Source organism: Propithecus coquereli, unplaced genomic scaffold, assembly GCF_000956105.1.
Source record: "Propithecus coquereli isolate 6110/MARCELLA unplaced genomic scaffold, Pcoq_1.0 Scaffold995, whole genome shotgun sequence".
NCBI lineage: Eukaryota > Metazoa > Chordata > Mammalia > Primates > Indriidae > Propithecus > Propithecus coquereli.
The window spans coordinates 6,364-23,139 of NW_012156340.1; the positions used below are offsets into that span (position 1 = coordinate 6,364).

The following is a 16,776-nucleotide window of genomic DNA, read 5'->3' on the forward strand; positions in this document are numbered from 1 at the left end:
CAGGGGGCAAGTCTGCGGACTGCAATCGCATAGTTTCAGAGAGGCAGAGCCATGGCCAGCTGGGAGTCCTTCCTGGATGGGGCAAGGGACCTGCAATGCCCTCCCAGCAGGCGTGGTCCTCAGGCAAAGCGATCTCTCTTCCCTTAAGCAGGTTAACTCCCCTCATCTCTACTATGGAACCTCAGAACATTGGCCTCCCTTAGATGCCTGCAGCCCTACAGGTGTTGGAATCAGTCATCCTGTCCTCCCCTACCCACCTCCCAGTGCCTGGCCCCTTCTTCCGGTATTTTCCTCAGCTCCTATAGACATACTCAGTATGTGGCTCCCAGTTCTGAGCTTCTAATTCCTGCTGGGGGCTGGAGCACTGCCAACAACTGCACCAACATCGCCTCTCTGGCTCTGGGTCCCTACCTCTATTAATACAGCCAAGAGCTGCACCCAGTGTCGGCTTCTAGGGAATTAAGGGTCAAAAAGCCCCAGGTCATTTCCAGGTAAATAGATGTCAGAGGGGACCTGCCCTATCTCTACTTATGCAATTGATATTTTGAACCTAAGAAATGGGAGACTCTTGAAATCAATACTTTTAAACTTTATCTTCTAGTTTCAGCCTGCCATTCCAGCCTGAAGTTGGTTCCCAGAATATTTACTTTTCCTCCTGCCTCCCTCAAAATGGGAAATTCCTCTAGGCTGAGCCCCCACACACATGGAGAGTGTGACTGCAGGGCCACCCCCAGGCTGGATTCACAGATTACAGAAGGCAGTTTCTTTAGCATCCTGCCATCCCAGCCATGCAGGGGACACTGCATTTGCAGGGAGTGGCACCAGCCCACTGGTGCCACAGAGCTCCCCGTGTCCCACAGTGGGCACAGCTGCCCTGCGTAACAGCTGGCCACCCCTCCCTAGTGGCCCTAGAGACCCCAGGCCCTGCCTACCAGCTCCTGGATGCCCTGGGTGATGGCCTTGTGCCAGGTGCTGATGATGGCCTCTGAGTCGTGCTGGATCAGGTACTCTGAGCCATCGCGGCTCCGTAGCTAGAGGGACACAAATCACTGGGTCATCTCTGGTTTCCTAGGTCTTCCCTGGTAGTTGGCCCCGAGGGGTGGGTACAGAGATGGAGGTGACCTATCCCGTATCCCCAGGAACTCAGAGCCTAATGGAGCCAAGGACTTCCACCTCACTTAAAGCAGTGGGTGACAGCTTCTCTGGGTTACAGAGGACCAAACCGAGGCTCAGTGAGTTTTAGCAGCTTCCTCATGGGCACACAGCTAGTGACAATGGAGGGCAGGTCTGCATGGCTCAGCTATCAGGGAAACTTCCCCTGCCCCGTCCCACCTCCCCATGAGCCGCAGGACCTGGCAGTTCTCACCCAGAGCACTGGCCTGCAAAAAACTAAGGGAGGGAAGCTTCCTGAGGCACAGTCCCGGCCACTGGAACTAACAGGGAAGGAAATGTGGGGAGAGAGGATTCGAAAGCAGATAATGGCTGATCCCAGAGAAAGTGAGTATCCCCAACCCCCCTCCCACAGGCTCACTGGGGACCTAGAGTGCTGCCCCTCCTTTAGCAGCCAGGAGTCCCCACCCCCTCTCGCCCTCCAGCCTGCGCAACGCATTCCCTTTCAGCCCACTTCATGGAGAAGCAGAAATTATACAAAACACCAGAGGGAAACTTGCTACAACAGGCCTGCTGCTCCAGCCCTTTCCGATTGGATGGATCCCTCCGCAGCCTCTGGCTCTGAGGGCCCGATTTCAGGGTTAATGTGAATGTTGGGCCCTGGTGGCTCACACCGGCCCTGCCCTTTAGGTCCAGTGAGAGAGGCAGCAGAAACTGTCTCAAACAAGGAATAACTTCCAGAATCAGAGACGACTGTCTTTTGGCTGCCCTCCTTTTGAACTTATACATGAATATTATTAATATTTAAACTGCTTTAAAAATGAAAAAAAAAGGAAAAAGAAAAACGCGTGTTCCACCCCTCCACCTTCCTTGCAGAGACTAGAGAACCTTGAGTGGCGGCCAGCACAGCCCCACTGTAATCTAAGCAGGCAGGAGCCCTGCTGGGGATCACCTCAGAGAATGGCCTAATGACACTTCTAAAACAACCTCTATTATTGGTGGCAGCTCTCTCAAAACATAATCAGCTCATATTTGAAAGTTTCATACAGAAGGCAAAGCTGGTCTGAAGATTCATTCTGGTTAAAAAAAAAAAGGCAAGGCCACATAGCTACACAGCAACGTACGGCACAACACGTCCATCCTGTTGAACGCACAGGCAGGCTGAGTGTACTAGCGGCTCTCGGGGGACAGATACGGACGTTTTCTGTGGCTTTGGGGTGACTAGGGAGACCTGCTGTGGACATTTCCTGGGCCCAACTAACCCATCTGTTCTCGATGATACAGAATTTGGGGCTGTCTCTTAAGGAACATCCTGGAGTTGCCTATAGGCCACCCCGAGTGTAGAGAGGGTGGCCGCCAGCCAGCCAGGAGGCAGGAAGTTCCTTGACTTCCACTCAGGCCTGTCAGCCTTCCCCTTGGCCTGAGCAGCTTCCAAGAGTACCGTCTGCCTTCTGCTCCTTGCCAGCACAGACAGCGCAGAAAGTCCTGCTCTGACACTTTCATCAAAAGCCCACAGATGACCTTTGTAAGAGAACTGCTTGAAGGCTGTCCCTTGAGGTCAGAGAAGGGACATGGCTAGTAAACGTGAAGTCCCTCCATGTGACACTAGAGCAGACATTGCTACTTGATTACAGAGCCCTACTCTGCGCCAAGCCTGGAGAAGTCTCCAGAATTCTCAAGATAGCGCCAGAACTAATGATCAGAGTAGCTCATGACATGAAACCAGTTTTCCAACTCTGCTCTGTAGATATCCTGGTTCTGAGACTGAACGAACCTTGGTGAATCATCAGAAAGCTACACACTCAGGCTGCCTGCAGAATGGCTTTTTCTGAGCTGAGATACGAGATTATGCTTTTAGCTATCATCATAATATGGTACCCAAACAGCACTGAGACCCCTAACCAAACCTCCGGGGAGCTTTTTTGCAGGCACTGGCCTCATGCCTCTAGATCCCATGTTTGTGAAGCTACACACCAGACATTTTATGAGAGCTAAGGGTTAGGCTGGGTGCAGTGGCTCACGTCTGTAATTCCAGCACTTTGAGAGGCTGAGGCGGGAAGACTGCTTGAGGCCAGGAGTTTGTCTCTACAAAAAAATTTTAAAAAATTGGCTGAGCATGATGGTGCATGCCTGTAGTCCCAGCTACTCGGGAGGCTGAGGCAGGAGGATCGGTTGAGCCCAGGAGTTTGAGGCTACAGTGAGCTATGATCACACCCCTGCACTTCAGCGTGGGCGACAGAGCCAGACTGTCTCCAAAAAGAAAAAAAAAGCGCTAAGAGTTAGGAAGAAACTTTGATCCTAAGGGTAGGTTGTTTTATTATATTTTCAACAAGAGCCATGTAACTGATAGGCCTTCTCTTTTCACCTTCACTACCAGGAAAACTGGAGCTAAATTTTTGCAACCACCACCACCTTAGCACCTGGGTATCACGTGCCCCTAATTCCTCTCCACCTTGAGACCATCTCTCACTTGTTTTGCCTGGTCCCAGTTTTACCAGTTCACTGCATGTTTTTGTTGTAACCTGCCTCAAAATGTTTAGGGACTGAGGTGTGGGGAATGAGTAGTTTAAAAACAAGACAGTGGCCAGGGCGCGGTGGCTCATGCCTGTAATCCTAGCACTCTGGGAAGCTGAGGCGGGAGGATTGCTTGAGCTCAGGAATTTGAAACCTGCCTAAGCAAGAGTAAGACCCCATCTCTACTAAAAACAGAAAAATTAGCTAGGCGTCATGGTGTGTGCCTATAGTCCCAGCTACTCAGGAGGCTGAGGCAGCAGAATCGCTTGAGCCCAGGAGTTTGAGGTTGCTATGAGCTATGATGACGCCATGGCACTGTAGCCTGCGTGAAAGAGCGAGACTCTAGTTCTAAAAAATAGAAAAAGAGAAAAAAAAGAAAACCGAGACAGCACGTGAACAGTGAAGGGTGTGGTGCTGGGAGGACCCTCGCCTACTGGGGGAGCCTGACAGCTCGTCCACTGCCCTGGCTTGTTCACTGAGGACCCCGTCCAGTTGGAAGCTGGGCTCTGGCCCAGGGGCAGGGTTGGGGACCTGGGGAGAAATAGCAGGTTGCCCAGCCCGTCAGAGTAAGCACCAGGGTCAGGAAGCTTCCTGCTGTAGGTTGGGATGCAGCCACCATTCTAGGCAGGACAGGGTCTCAAATCCCAGAGGCCTCTACTTCTCACCACCCTCCAGGGCAAGGAAAAGTAACTCAGCTCCTGGAGAGGGAACTGCAGAATCCATGGCCTTGAGCCCCGAGAATTCCAGCCCCAACTCTTCCCAGGTGCTCCTCCTTGGGGATTGCCAACATTGAGGGTCCCTGGACATCAGGACACCCCTTCTCTCCTTCTCCCCACCCCACCACTCACCTCTAGCACATTCTTCTTGCTGGATTTGTCTTTGGGGACCCAGGAGAGAGAGGCCCCCTTCAGCTCCACCGTGTACTCAGGGGTGGAGAATTTGGAAGGCTGCCTCTGTGGGACAGGGAGGAAGGGTGGGCAGGGTCACAGGGAGCCCTCAGCTCAGGTGGGGCTGCTACTGCACTGTGGCTGTAGGGACAGGATGCGATCACTGGCGGGGCCAGACAACAGCTCTGGGTGAAAGAGACCTAAGGGTTCCTGGAACCCAGAGATCCTGCTGCCCACCCAGGAGATGAAGGAGCAGAGCCCCATCCCTGTGAGGTGTGTCCAGGCCCCAGCCTCCCTGCCCTCCAGCCTCGAGCCGTCTACCCTCAAGGACTGCTCCCCATCCCCAAGGTGGCTGAAACTGCTTGTCTTAGGGTGAACCTCATGTCATCACCCCCTCCCTGCCAAGGCCGAGCTCCTTTTGACACTCATCGACCCCTATCTCAGACCTGGTCTTTTCCAAACCAGACAGAGCAGCTGGGGTGGTCCCTGCCATGGGGCCCTGGGCCTCACCAGGCCTACTGCAGTTGAGGTCTTTGAGTCCTTGAAGAATGTCAGGACACCACCCTCCAGCACTGTCCACGAGGCACTCCAGTGCTTCTTCCTAGATGGGGGTGGGGAAGCGGCGGGTGGGCAGGACTTAGATTTGGGCCTAGGCTGAGGCCCCCCTCCTAGCCCCAGGAGCAGGGCACAGAGCTTAGGAACACAGCCTAGGGCACCCGACTGTGAGGGGTGGACTCCCAGATCTACCACCTGGTAGCCAGGTGGCCTTGGGCAAGTCACTTTACTCTCTGGGTGCCTCAGTTTCCTCACAGGACCTCTCATGGAGTCACTATGAAGATTGATTAGAGCCTGGCATATGGGAAGTGAACTTCATCTGTAAGGCCCACCCTGCCCTGGTCCAAGTGCAGAGGGGCTCTCACCGGAGCCGCTTTCCCTTGTCCACCGTCCTGGTGCGATGCAGCACCCCTGCCTTGTCCAGGGTCTTGATCTAAGAGAGAGAAGGGGAAAGAGGGGGTAGTCCAGAGGGTGAGCCATGGGGGGCAGGCTAGTCTCCCCCTGAGCTGCAACTCCCCATGGGCTGGGCCTGTGTCTCCACTGAACGCTCGTGACCAGCCCAGCCTCCTGGCTGGAGGGGGTTGGTGACTGCTCCCACAGCAGCAGCAGCAGGAGAGATTCCTTCCCACTTCCCAGCCTCACCCACCTCTGGGGCCCATACAGGAGACAGATGTGTCCCACCCAGTCCTTGCCCCCAGGATCTCCAGACACTCCCCATTTCTTCTGTGGTGGTCCTGCCAGGGCCTTCATGTCACCCCCGTTACCTTCTCCTCAGGGGGGCTGGCCTGGGCTGGAGCATCACTGTCCTGGCTGGATTTGCAGATGCTTCGAGGGGCAGGGACAGGGACCTGGGGAGAAAGACACTGTCATATACAGTCCCCCTCCTCTCCCCAGCACTGTCCCGTCCCCGGTTGGTTACCTGGGGCAGCTCCCACCGGACGGAGGAGTCATCTGGGTTGTAGAAGTATGGTTTCCCGTGCTGGTCCTGCAACCTCACCCACTGTGGGGAGAGGTGTGATCAGAGCCCCCCACCCAGCTCATGAGAGGGGAGAAAAGGCTCCCTCCAACCGGGGTCCAAGACAGCACCAGGAAGCTCGGAGAGGCAGATGCAGGTGACTCCGAATCTTGGGCTGGCCTAGGGTCTGCGTGGGAGCGGCAGTTCAGAGTACGAAGGGGAGCTAATAGTGAGGAAAGTGGAGGGGAGCGACCCCGCGGCTGTCTGGGTCCATCTGCCCACTGCCCCTACCTGCTCTTGGGTGAAGTGGTTGGTGTAAAGCGTCTGCTTGTCCTGGCTGATGTGACAAGACCAGCCGGGGGGTGTGGTCAAGGGAGAGGTGGGGCCGGGCTCACCGAGGGAGCCCACGGGGGAATAGTCTTCCTCCGGGTAACTGGTCAGCAACTCGGGGTAGTCCGTCTCGGGGGTGGGAGGCTGCAGGGACCAGAAGCTGAAGTCAGAGGCTCTCAGTGCCAGTGCTGCCCCTGGCCCCGCCCTTTTGGACCAAGCCCACCCCCTTGCCATTGGGTCCCTGGGGCTAGGTGTAACAGGAGGTGGGGCCAGATGCGCTCAGAGATAGCCACGCCCATCCTACTCCTCCCCCACCCTCTGGCCCCTGGGTTGTGGGACAGGAGGCGGGGCCAGAGGGAATCTCAGCGATAGCCCTGCCCCTGGATCCGCCCCTCAACCCTCAGGTTGGAGCTGGTAGAGAAGGGGCGTGGCCAGGGCTCCCAGAGAGGGCCCCGCCCCTCACCCTCTGGTCCCTGGGGCTGCCAGGGCTCAGGCTTGGCTGCATCTCCAGCTCGTCGTCCTCGGGCTCGTCCTCCCAGGCGGTCTCCCCGGTCAGGGGGTTGTAGAAGAACACCCTGCGGCTCTCCTCATCCCAGTACTGGCCCCACTCGGTCTCGAGGCTCTCGCGGCTGCCCACCGAGGTCGGGGAGGTGGCTGGGCTAGCGGAGCCCTCGGCAGCCTCGAAGGGCGACTCCCAGGTCGTCACGCCCGTGTCGGGGTTGTAGTAGTAGGGGCGCCCGGTGCTGGCGTCCGTGTGCGTCTCCCACACCGGGCTGGGGTGGGGGGCCGCGGCAGCGCCCGGCGAAGTGGCCGGAGGCTGCCTCTCTACGTTCGCGTACACGGGCTCCGGAGGTTCGTCCACCTACAGAAGGAGGAAGGAGACGTGACTTTCAGGGGACCACTGGGGTCACACAGTCCCGACTCGGCCACTTGCCACCTGGGCGACCTTCAGAAAGTCACAATGCCTCCCAGCCTCAGTTTCCCCGGGTATAAAATGTCTGCTCTGCCCATTCCAGAAATTGTAGTGAAGATAGAATGAGGAAATGTTCTTGAAAGTGCTTTTCAAAGTATTTAGTCTCCATATGGATGGGACAATTGCATTAATTGTATTTATTACCAATAATAAAATGTTGATAACCCAGATCTTACAGCTGTGTACTCACAGAGGCAAGTAAGATGTTGGGCGGGAACAAAGAAGTGGCCTGGGACCACCCCTTTTGGTGGTCCCCATTCAGAGCCCGGTGCATTCCACAGCCCCCAGTGAAAGCTCTGGGATTGGAATCAACATGGCCTCTGGATTTGGGGCTAGAATTTTCCAGTGTGGAATTTGCAGGTGTCAGAATCAATTCCAGAGAAGAGAGGGAGAAAGAGATGACAGCCAGATGGGCTGGAAATGGACGGGCAAAGAAAGGTACGTCCCTTTGTCCCTCCAAAAGAAAGTGAGCACAAGTGGGGGGGGGTTTCAGTGTCACAGAAGGTGAGCCTGGTGTGTTTACGGTGCTCACAGAACAGCAGCTCTCCAGGTGCACACCTCAGGGCTCCCTGCTGGCTGCAGGGCAAAGTCTAAGTCCTTCACCAGCCCTAGGAGGCCACTGCTGCCTGCCTGGGCTTCTACCTTATTTCCTGCCACTCCTTGCCCCTTGCCTTGAACTCTAATCCAGTCATTGGAAGTCCCCACCCTCTGCTGTGTCTCCCGCAGGCCTGGCTCATTTCACAGCCTGCCCTGCCCCATCGCCTCCCCTTTCTTACCTGGCTGACTCCTTTTCCTTCATCAGGACTCAGCCCAGGTGCCAGGTTCAAGACCTTTCCTGAGATTCCTCCCACATGCCACCACCCTCCGCCCAGCAGAGGGACAGATAACTATGTTATCAAGCCCAGGGCAGAATAGCATTCAGGGATTAATACTGTTTTCTAAGAATACATAATGCCCCAGGGAAAAAGCAGATTTCAAAATGGTAGAGTTAGCATAATTTCAACTTTGTGTTTTAGAAACCTTCCAAAGTGCTAAGAGAGGTCCCTCTCTGGGCACTGTGATGATAGCAGCTATATTTGTTTTTGTTTTATTTTCTTCTTCAAACTTTTCTGCAGCCTCAACATTTTGCATCACAAAACTTCTAGAAAATCATAGAAGTTCCTTGTCGACTGTGACATGTTCACTAAACTCTAAACTCCTCAAGAGGGGAAGCATGTCCTGCTCAAGGTAGCCTCTCCCTGGGCCTTAGGCAGGAGCCTAAAAAAACATTCATTCGTTTTTCACCAAACTGATGCTAAAACAAAACAAAACAAACAAAACGAAACATTGATTTGTCCAACAAAGATGTGCCTGCTCTGTGCCAGGCACTGTTCTAGGCACTGGGAATGCAGCAGTGAACAAATGGACACAATTCCTGCCCAGGCAGGGCAGACACTCGAGGGCACATGTGTGTAAATGGTGGTGGCAAGGGGGTGATCACTGCTAAGCAAGAAAGCAAAAACAAAGCAAAGGGTCATGACAGTTTTAGACATGGTGCTGGTCCCGGGTACACAGGGGACAGGGAAAGCTGGGGACCCCAGTCCATCAGTTCCTCACTCCTCCCCCTTACTCCTCCAGGCTCCTGTGTGGCTAAGATGGGAACCCCTACCCTACTTCTCCTTCGTCTCCCCCCAGCACAGCCCTCATGTGGCTTCCTGCCATCCAGCCATACCAGGTCTCTCACCAGCCCCCAACACAAAAGGCATCTTCCTACCTCTGTGCCCTTGTTGCAGCCGTTCCCTCAGCCGAGAATTCCCTTCTCTCATCCCCTGCCTACCCACCTTCTGCTCCTCCAAGGCTCTGGGCTCATAAGCCTCTCCAGAGAAGGGTCTAACCTGCTGGCACTCTGCCCAGCGCTCTGTTAGGGTCAGTTAGTTGTCCACCTGTCTGCCCACCTTCTCTGCCCCACGAGGCACGGTTTTCTTGAAAGCGGGACCAAGCATGCTGTGGCTGATTCCATTTGTCCCCCAGCAGCTGGCCCAGTGCCCCAGAGCACACAGCAGATCCGCCAAAAACTTACTGCTTGAGTACGCTAGTCAATCTCATGCCGAATTTCAGCAACACACACACGAACACACCTGACGCTACAGGAGAGACGGGGGTGAGCTTTGGGCAAGAACTTCCTGAGAGCGAAGGTTTGAACCACAGAAACCAGGAGACTCCTCAGGAGGACAGGATGGCAGCAGTGGCTTGAGGAAGGCGGATGAACCAGACACACCACCTACCCACCCCAGCTGGCCCCACTGAGGCAGTGGCCTTGCCTGTCCCTGGGGCAGGGGTCGCAAGGGCCCATTGGGGGTGGACGAGCCAACAAAGGAGCCAGGCTCTTCGGAGCAGAGATTTCCACCCAGCAGGCTGCAGGCCGTGGCCCTGAGTCCATGGGGAGTCCCAGGCTGGTGGGGCTGATGGGATCTGGCACACAGGAACACCCCCAGCAGGCACAGAGGAAATCTGGGAGGTACAGGTTTAGGTCCCCAGCATAACAGGGCTGTCACAAGGAAGAGAAGATGCAGCATCACACTGTGGGGGCAGGGTGGCACCCTTCTGAAGGAAGCATTTGGAAGACTGGGGCTGCCCCAGACACAGGCTGCTGCTGGGCTAGTGAGGGGCCCTCGCTGGAGGTGAGCAGCAGTGTCCACTCCCTGCTGGGATGCTGTAGCTTCCTTGAGGCCCCTTCAACTCTAGAACTCTCCATAGAGGCCCCGCAGTGCTAAGTTCCTCTCCTGGCAAAGCCTCAGCTGGGCTCTGACCTGCTCCTGGGGCCAGGTGGGGCCGGGTCCTCCATGCCCTCTGGCCTTCAAGTGGTTACAGCAGGACCTGCCACCCCCATCCCAGTTCACGGAGATCCAGACAGGACCCACACGCAGCCCATAAACAGGGACCTCGCTCTTAGGCTCTTGGGTCATATCCTAGAGGCAAGAAGAGGCCTCCCCACTTCAGGCCAGAGGACGAGCCAAGAGGGGCCCCAGTTCTTGCCACACCAGGCTGCCCAGATCCCCAGCACTTCTTCCCAGCGACACGCCCCTTGTCTCCACTTCCCTCCCTGCCTCTCCTGCCCAAGCTGACCACCTCTCAGAAGGTCAAGGCATCTGAGAAGGAAAGAGAAAAGGCAAGACAAGCCTCAACCTCCAGGAGACCAGCCCTAATGCCACTGTCTCCTACCTGTGCCCGCACGGCCCGACTCTGCCTCCTGGTCAGTTTGGCGATAATGTCCACCATCCTGGCCCCTCTGACCTTCTGGGACGGAGCCCTGGGAAGATTTTGGGGGTGGAGCGCAAGGACACAACCCCAGGGCTGGCACAGAGTGACAGGGAAACAAGAAGTTGCCTCGAGATGGCGGGAGGCTGAGACTCCAGCCCATTTCCTGTCAGGGCTGCGGAAGTGAGTGCTGCCTGAGGTCGGGGAGGGTGGGGTGCAGGGGCCTCAGGTTGGGGTATTTTATGCTTCCAGAAACACACACCATTGGCTGTCCCCCTTGGTGCTCTGGTGACTGATGAGCTCTGAGCCCTAAGCCCAGACACAGCCACGGGAGCCTGCTGGGGAGGGGCGTGCTGCAGGGATGGGGCAGGCAGAGGGGCACCCTCCAGTGCTGGGGCCCGGGCTGGCCTGGAGTAGCTCCTGGGGCGGAAACAGGACAATGAGTGGCTGTCAACTCCTCCAAGGCCCAGGGAGGGTGTGATGGGAAAGAGGAAGCTTGTGGGGGAGGGGAGGGGTTCCCAAAGAGGAAGGGGTCTGGGCAGATACGGTAGCAGAGGGAACCAGTGTCTGGATCCTGCCAGCCACGCAGAGGACGCGAGGGATTCTGACCACACCACTATCTGCCCGCCTGGCTGCCCAGTCTGTCTCCTCCAGACTTGGTCACCAAGGCGCACGTGCCCTCCCATACCTGTGTGCCCACGTGCACCCGCTCCCACCTGCATGTCTACGACCATGTACATGTCTGTGCCCCCCGACCCTGTAAGGACCCAGAGGAGGGGGACAGGCACCAGCTGCCCCTCCTTACCAAGGTCAGATCTTCTCCTCCCTTCACCTTCTCATGCAGGTGGGCATTCAGCTCTGGCCAAGCACAGTGGGCACAAGCCCCAGTGAGCTGTGGCCCCTCCTCCAAGCCCTTGGTGACTGTCTTATCCTCTCCCACCAGAGGTGCTTCCTCCCCAGCCCCAAAGGCCAGGCAGCACCCTGCCAACCCACTCCCCCCATCAAGGCCATATCACTCCCAGTTCAGGCTCTGACCTGCACCCTCCTGCCTTGAGCCCCATCTTTCTATTTCAGTGATCCTTGTGTCCCCACCCCCATTCTCCTTTCTCCCTGGCCCACGTCCCCCAGGCCCCTCCTCTCCTGCACCCGCTGTGGGCTCAGAGAAAGGACACCCAAGTAGAGCCAGACATGGTGTGGATTTGGGGTAGGGGACACCTGGTGAGGTCCCACTGAGAGCAAGTCTGGGCCCCACACCCTACTCTGTCCTTGAAAACCCTCCCATCACTTCCCACACCATCCCCTATGCCTGGCTCAGAAGCCCAGACCCCAGGTGCAGACTAATCCCATCCTCCCTACCAAGGTGGAGGACAGGAGGGAATCACAGAAGTCTGGAGGCCTCATACTTGTCACACATGGGACCCATCTCTGTCCCTATCCTGAGGCCAGGGTCTTGGACACACTGCCCCCACCAACATGGGTCACCAAGAGAGATGCAGCCAGACCCCAGAGACAGGGGCAGCCTCTGCAAATTCCAATGTAGCCAGAAACTCTGAGCCCCAGGGAGGAGCTGGATGGGGGAGGGGAGAGGACAGATGTGGGAAGCCGGCCTCAGCACTGCCCTGCAGGTGGAACAGGGGGCAGGGTCCCCTTGTGGCAGGGATCAGAATAGTCTGTGGGGAGGCTGGGAACTGGCAGCCAGCACCTCACCTGCTTCTCTTCCCCTGTGAGAGGTCAGGCCCACACGACTGGGGTCTGCCAGCGGTTCCGGTTCTGGCCCACACTACAGGGACTGAGCAAACCTACAGGGCTCCGGGCCGCTCTTGGCTACAGAAGTTGGCTCTCAGCCTTCTGTCTGTGCTTCCCCTGCCCCAGGGAGAGGAGGTGATGACCACAGGGCTCCCAGTGGGGTCCTCCTCCCTCAACCACACCCTCTCGCCTCTGAGAGGGGAGGGGCAGAGGACATGCCAGAACAACCAGCTGCACAACACCCGCCTCTTCCCCTCTGACCTCACCCCTCCCTTCCCTCCTAGGAGGCGCTGGGGCAGGAACAGGTGCACTAGGAAATCCTATCCTCTGCGGCTAGAGGCAAAAGAAATGCCCCCAACTTAGCAACTCAGCCCAGGGACTGGCTCAGGGGGCGGCGAGGGGACGTGGCCTCCCCTGTGGACTCAGTGAGCCTGCTAGGTGCCACCCCAGATGGGTGGCGGGAGAGCGGGAAGGAACCGTGAGCTTTGTCTCGAGGAGCTCAACCGTGTCCACAGGATGGGTCCCTCCCCGGCCACACCTACACCAGCCGGGACAGAGGCTGGTCTCACTCTGTGACCACCCGGCCTGGCTCAGAGCTACACATCCACTAAACGTGTGGGGCTGCGGGTGACCCTGCAGGGTCCTGGTCCTCAAGCCTCATGAGTATTTGGGGGAGCCATGCCTGGCTCAGCTCTGAGGCTCTGACGGAACCAGTTTGGGCTGGGGCCTGGGCAAAGTATTTTGTTTTAAGGCTCGTCAGGGGATCCGACCTTGCAGCCCAGGTAAGGTCCCAGGGCTCAAAGTAGTCTTATCACGTGGATATAGCTTGAGATTCCAAACATAATGGCTTTAGGTGAGATTCTTCTCTTGGGCTTGGGGCAGAAGCTTGGGTTGATTAGGAGAAAGGAATGGAGTGGGAGTCCAGAGACTTGGGTTCCCTTGTAGACTCTGCTGCAGCTTCTCTCTGAGCATCCTCTTGAATTTCTAGGCCTCCGTTTCTTTATCTGCAGAATGGGGGTGTCATCCCTGCCCCCTCACAGGGCTGGTTTCTGTGAAAGAGTCGAGCAGGCCCCTGGGTTCGTGGGGAAAAGCAGGGCTGCACTTCTGCTTTTCTGGCTTCAGATTTCCTTTTGACTGGGCGCCCTAGGCCTTGGACTCTGCCCCCAGCCTCTGGGTGACCTCATGGGGCTGCCTGCTCGGGCTGCTCCTCCAGGGCAGGGTGGGATCCGGGGTAGGGCGCCTTCACCAGCTCATGCCACCTGAGCTCTCAGAAGGCTGGCAGAGACGCAGCAGGGCCCGCTGGGGCCAGGAGGATCAGAAACAGTTCATCAGAGAACCTCCCAGCCCAGGGAGGTGGGAAGATGTGACCAGGGGGTGGTCACCTTTTGCCCGTCCCCTCAAACGTATCCGTGTCTGCATGCACCATTCCTTCTCCCTCCCCCAGTGGAGGGCACGGGGTCTCCTGTCCAAGCCAACCTCCCCAGCCTGGGCCTAGAGGACCCCATAGCCTCCCACTTGCTCAGAAAATGACCTCAAATCTCCAGCCCTTCCCCTCCTGACTACCTTTGTCCCTTTGGAATTTCAACAAACTCGAGGTGTCTCCATCTCAAAAAGTGTGCTCCCTGGACCCAGCTCGCATCGCCTTTTACCGACTAATTCCTTTCTCCCTTCCTCCTTTTCAGAGCTGACTTCTCTGTCCCTCACTTAGACACTAGCCCCCTGCTTGGAAGTCCTTCCACATTCCCTTGATGACAGATCTGGTCCTCCTCCGGCCTGACTTCTCTCTGGTGTCGCTCCTTACAGTTCTCTCCTTCCTCATTTTCCTCCTCTTCCTCTGGCTGCTCCTTCTCAGTGCTGTGGGCTGGGGCTGCACCGCCTCCGCCATGGCCTCAGTGCCGGGTATCTCACCTGGCTTCCCACTCTGCTGCCTGCAAGAGCGCGACCAGCTGCAGGTCACCAATTCGCAAGCCCCCTCTAGGCTCACACATCCAACTGTTGCCTGGGTGTCCTTTGTAGGCCTCAAAAGACGTCCAAAGTCAAATTGTCTCCCTCCCCCATGTCAGCATCATCTCTGTTACTCAGGTAGAATCATCTGTGACTCCTGTCTCCTTAGTGTCATCTGTCCCTGAGCCCTGGTGATCCCCCCGCCTGAGCCTTTGGATCCCTACCGGTTCACAGGTAACACAGGTTAGAACAGGGAAACACTGCCACAAGGAAGCCAGCACACAGGACAGACTGACACCCCACCGGGCAACTGGTCTGGTCTCTTGAACAAGTGAGTGTCGAGGCAAAGGAAAGGGTGGGGGATATTCAAGAGAGATTAAAGAGACAACCAGAAGCGGAGGGAGGGAGGGAGATGTGTTAGTGGAGGCAATTTGACTATAGCCTAGGTCTTAGACCACATTCAAGAATGAGTGTTAATTTTGTTAATAGCTATAATAATGGTAGGGTGGTTATGAAAAACAAAACATTACTTTTCAGAGATGCATGCTGAAGTTTTCAGGGGTGAAATAGGATGTCTGGAATTTATAACTCCTCAGTGGAAAATAAATAAATAATAAAAATAAACATGGCAAATATTGGCTGGGTGCGGTGGCTCACGCCTGTAATCCTAGCACTCTGGGAGGCCAAGGCGGGAGGATTGTTTGAGCTCAGGAGTTCGAAACCAGCCTGAGCAAGAGCGAGACCCCGTCTCTACTAAAAATAGAAAGAAATTAATTGGACAACTAAAAATACATAGAGAAATTAGCCAGGCACATGCCTGTAGTCCCAGCTACTCGGGAGGCTGGGGCAGAAGGATCGCTTGAGCCCAGGAGTTTGAGGTTGCTGTGAGCTAGGCTGACGCCACGGCACTCACTCTAGCCCGGGCAAAAGAGTGAGACTCTGTCTCAAAATAAATAAATAAATAAACAAACAAACATGGCAAATATTGTTACATCTAGGTGACAGGTATAATAGTATTCATTAAAAAAAATATTCTTTGTGACCAGCCTGAGCAAGACCTTGTCTCTACAAAAAGTAGAAAAAAATTAACTAGGTGTGGTAGCGCTCACTTGTAGTCCCAGCTACTGGGGAGGCTGAGGCAGGAGGATCGCTTGAACCCAGGAGTCTGAGGTTGCTGTGAGCTATGATGACACCACTTAACTCCAGCCCAGGCAACAGAGAGGGACCCTTTCTCAAAAAAATAACAAAATAAATTCTTTTTATTTCTCTGTAAAAAGAATTTGAAAATTTTCATAATAAAAATGAAAAAAAAATCCTCAAACTTTTTTACTATTCGCAATCCTCACTGTTAGTACCATACAATGGTACAAGTTCGTTATTTCTCATCTGGAAACAGACTTGCCCTTCTAACTCTCCCCTACCCTGCTCTGTCTCAGACAAAGTGATTTTTCTCCCTTTAAGATGCAGTTCCAGGGCTGGGGATTCTGGGAATATGGCAGCTTAAGCATGTCCTGCTTCTCCACTGCTCCCACCTGCAACCTTCTGCTGCTCCCACCTGTAGCCTTCTACTGCTCCCACCTGCAACCTTCTACTGCTGGAGTACACAGGGGCTGGGGCAGGTGGGTGGGGAGGACCTGACTAACACAGGTGAGAGGCTATGCCTCAGGTGGAGGCTGGAAGCCAGGGAACCCCGGGGCAGGCTGGCCTCCCTTAAGACCCCAGGGGGAAAGCAGGGTGGCCCTTATACCAGAGCCCCAGCCCCCAGGAGCTGAGGGAGAGCCAAAGAGGTGGGCTAGGCACTCTACCCCTCAGACCAGGAGTCCTGAGGAAGCAGAGAACAGGGAGAATTCCTGCAGGGGTCCTTATACCAGAGGTGTCCCAGGCCTACAGGCCCACTGGCAGAGACCACCATCCTTTCTCCACTCTAGGGCCCTCCACCAAGTGGGGCCTCCAGCAGCTCGACCCCAGCCCTAAGGACCAAAGACATATACACCCCACCCCTCCAACAGCTCAGCAGCTGGAGAGAGGCAGCAAAGAGAACACCAGAGCCGGCTGCTGCTGTCAGGCCCCAGTACAGCCGGGAACCGGAACATGCTAAAGACACCGTCACAAATCATGGGGGAAAGACGAACTTATCAGTAAAAGGTCCTGGGACAACTGCTTGGCCATCCAGAACAAAACAAATAAAGGAGGGTCCACATCTCACTCTGTCCACCCAGAAAAACCCTCAAAGGATTAAAGATTTAAATGTTAAAAAAATGAAGCCATAAAAATACTCAAAGAACAAACCAACTCTATATGTTGTATATGTACGGCAGACTTTGTAACAAAGACTCAAAATCTAAAAGCCATAAAATAAATGATTGATACATTTGACTACGCAAATATATTTTAAGAAAATTTGTGTCACAAAATAATACCATTAGCAAAGTCAAAAGACAAATTGCGGGGGCAGAAATTATAACTCATGTAATAGACAAAGGGCTATTTCCCCTAATATAGAAAAAGCTCCTAGAAATCAATTA

General features: G+C 55.3%; 1 protein-coding gene across 1 annotated transcript in view; it reads right to left on the reverse strand.

The window, feature by feature from the left end:
- Window positions 1-10,711, reverse strand: part of LOC105827251 (rho GTPase-activating protein 27-like) — a 16,950-nt gene extending 6,239 nt beyond the window's left edge. The window contains exons 1-10 of the mRNA XM_012665310.1: window positions 10,526-10,711; window positions 6,815-7,213; window positions 6,313-6,495; window positions 5,986-6,066; window positions 5,831-5,914; window positions 5,432-5,499; window positions 5,022-5,112; window positions 4,473-4,577; window positions 933-1,031; window positions 8-19 (exon numbers count right to left, since the gene is read on the reverse strand). Coding sequence (XP_012520764.1) covers window positions 8-19; window positions 933-1,031; window positions 4,473-4,577; window positions 5,022-5,112; window positions 5,432-5,499; window positions 5,831-5,914; window positions 5,986-6,066; window positions 6,313-6,495; window positions 6,815-7,213; window positions 10,526-10,582 — 1,179 coding nt within the window. The 5' untranslated portion in view covers window positions 10,583-10,711. The remainder of the gene's footprint in view (window positions 1-7; window positions 20-932; window positions 1,032-4,472; window positions 4,578-5,021; window positions 5,113-5,431; window positions 5,500-5,830; window positions 5,915-5,985; window positions 6,067-6,312; window positions 6,496-6,814; window positions 7,214-10,525) is intronic.
- Between the last annotated feature and the right edge of the window lie 6,065 nt (window positions 10,712-16,776).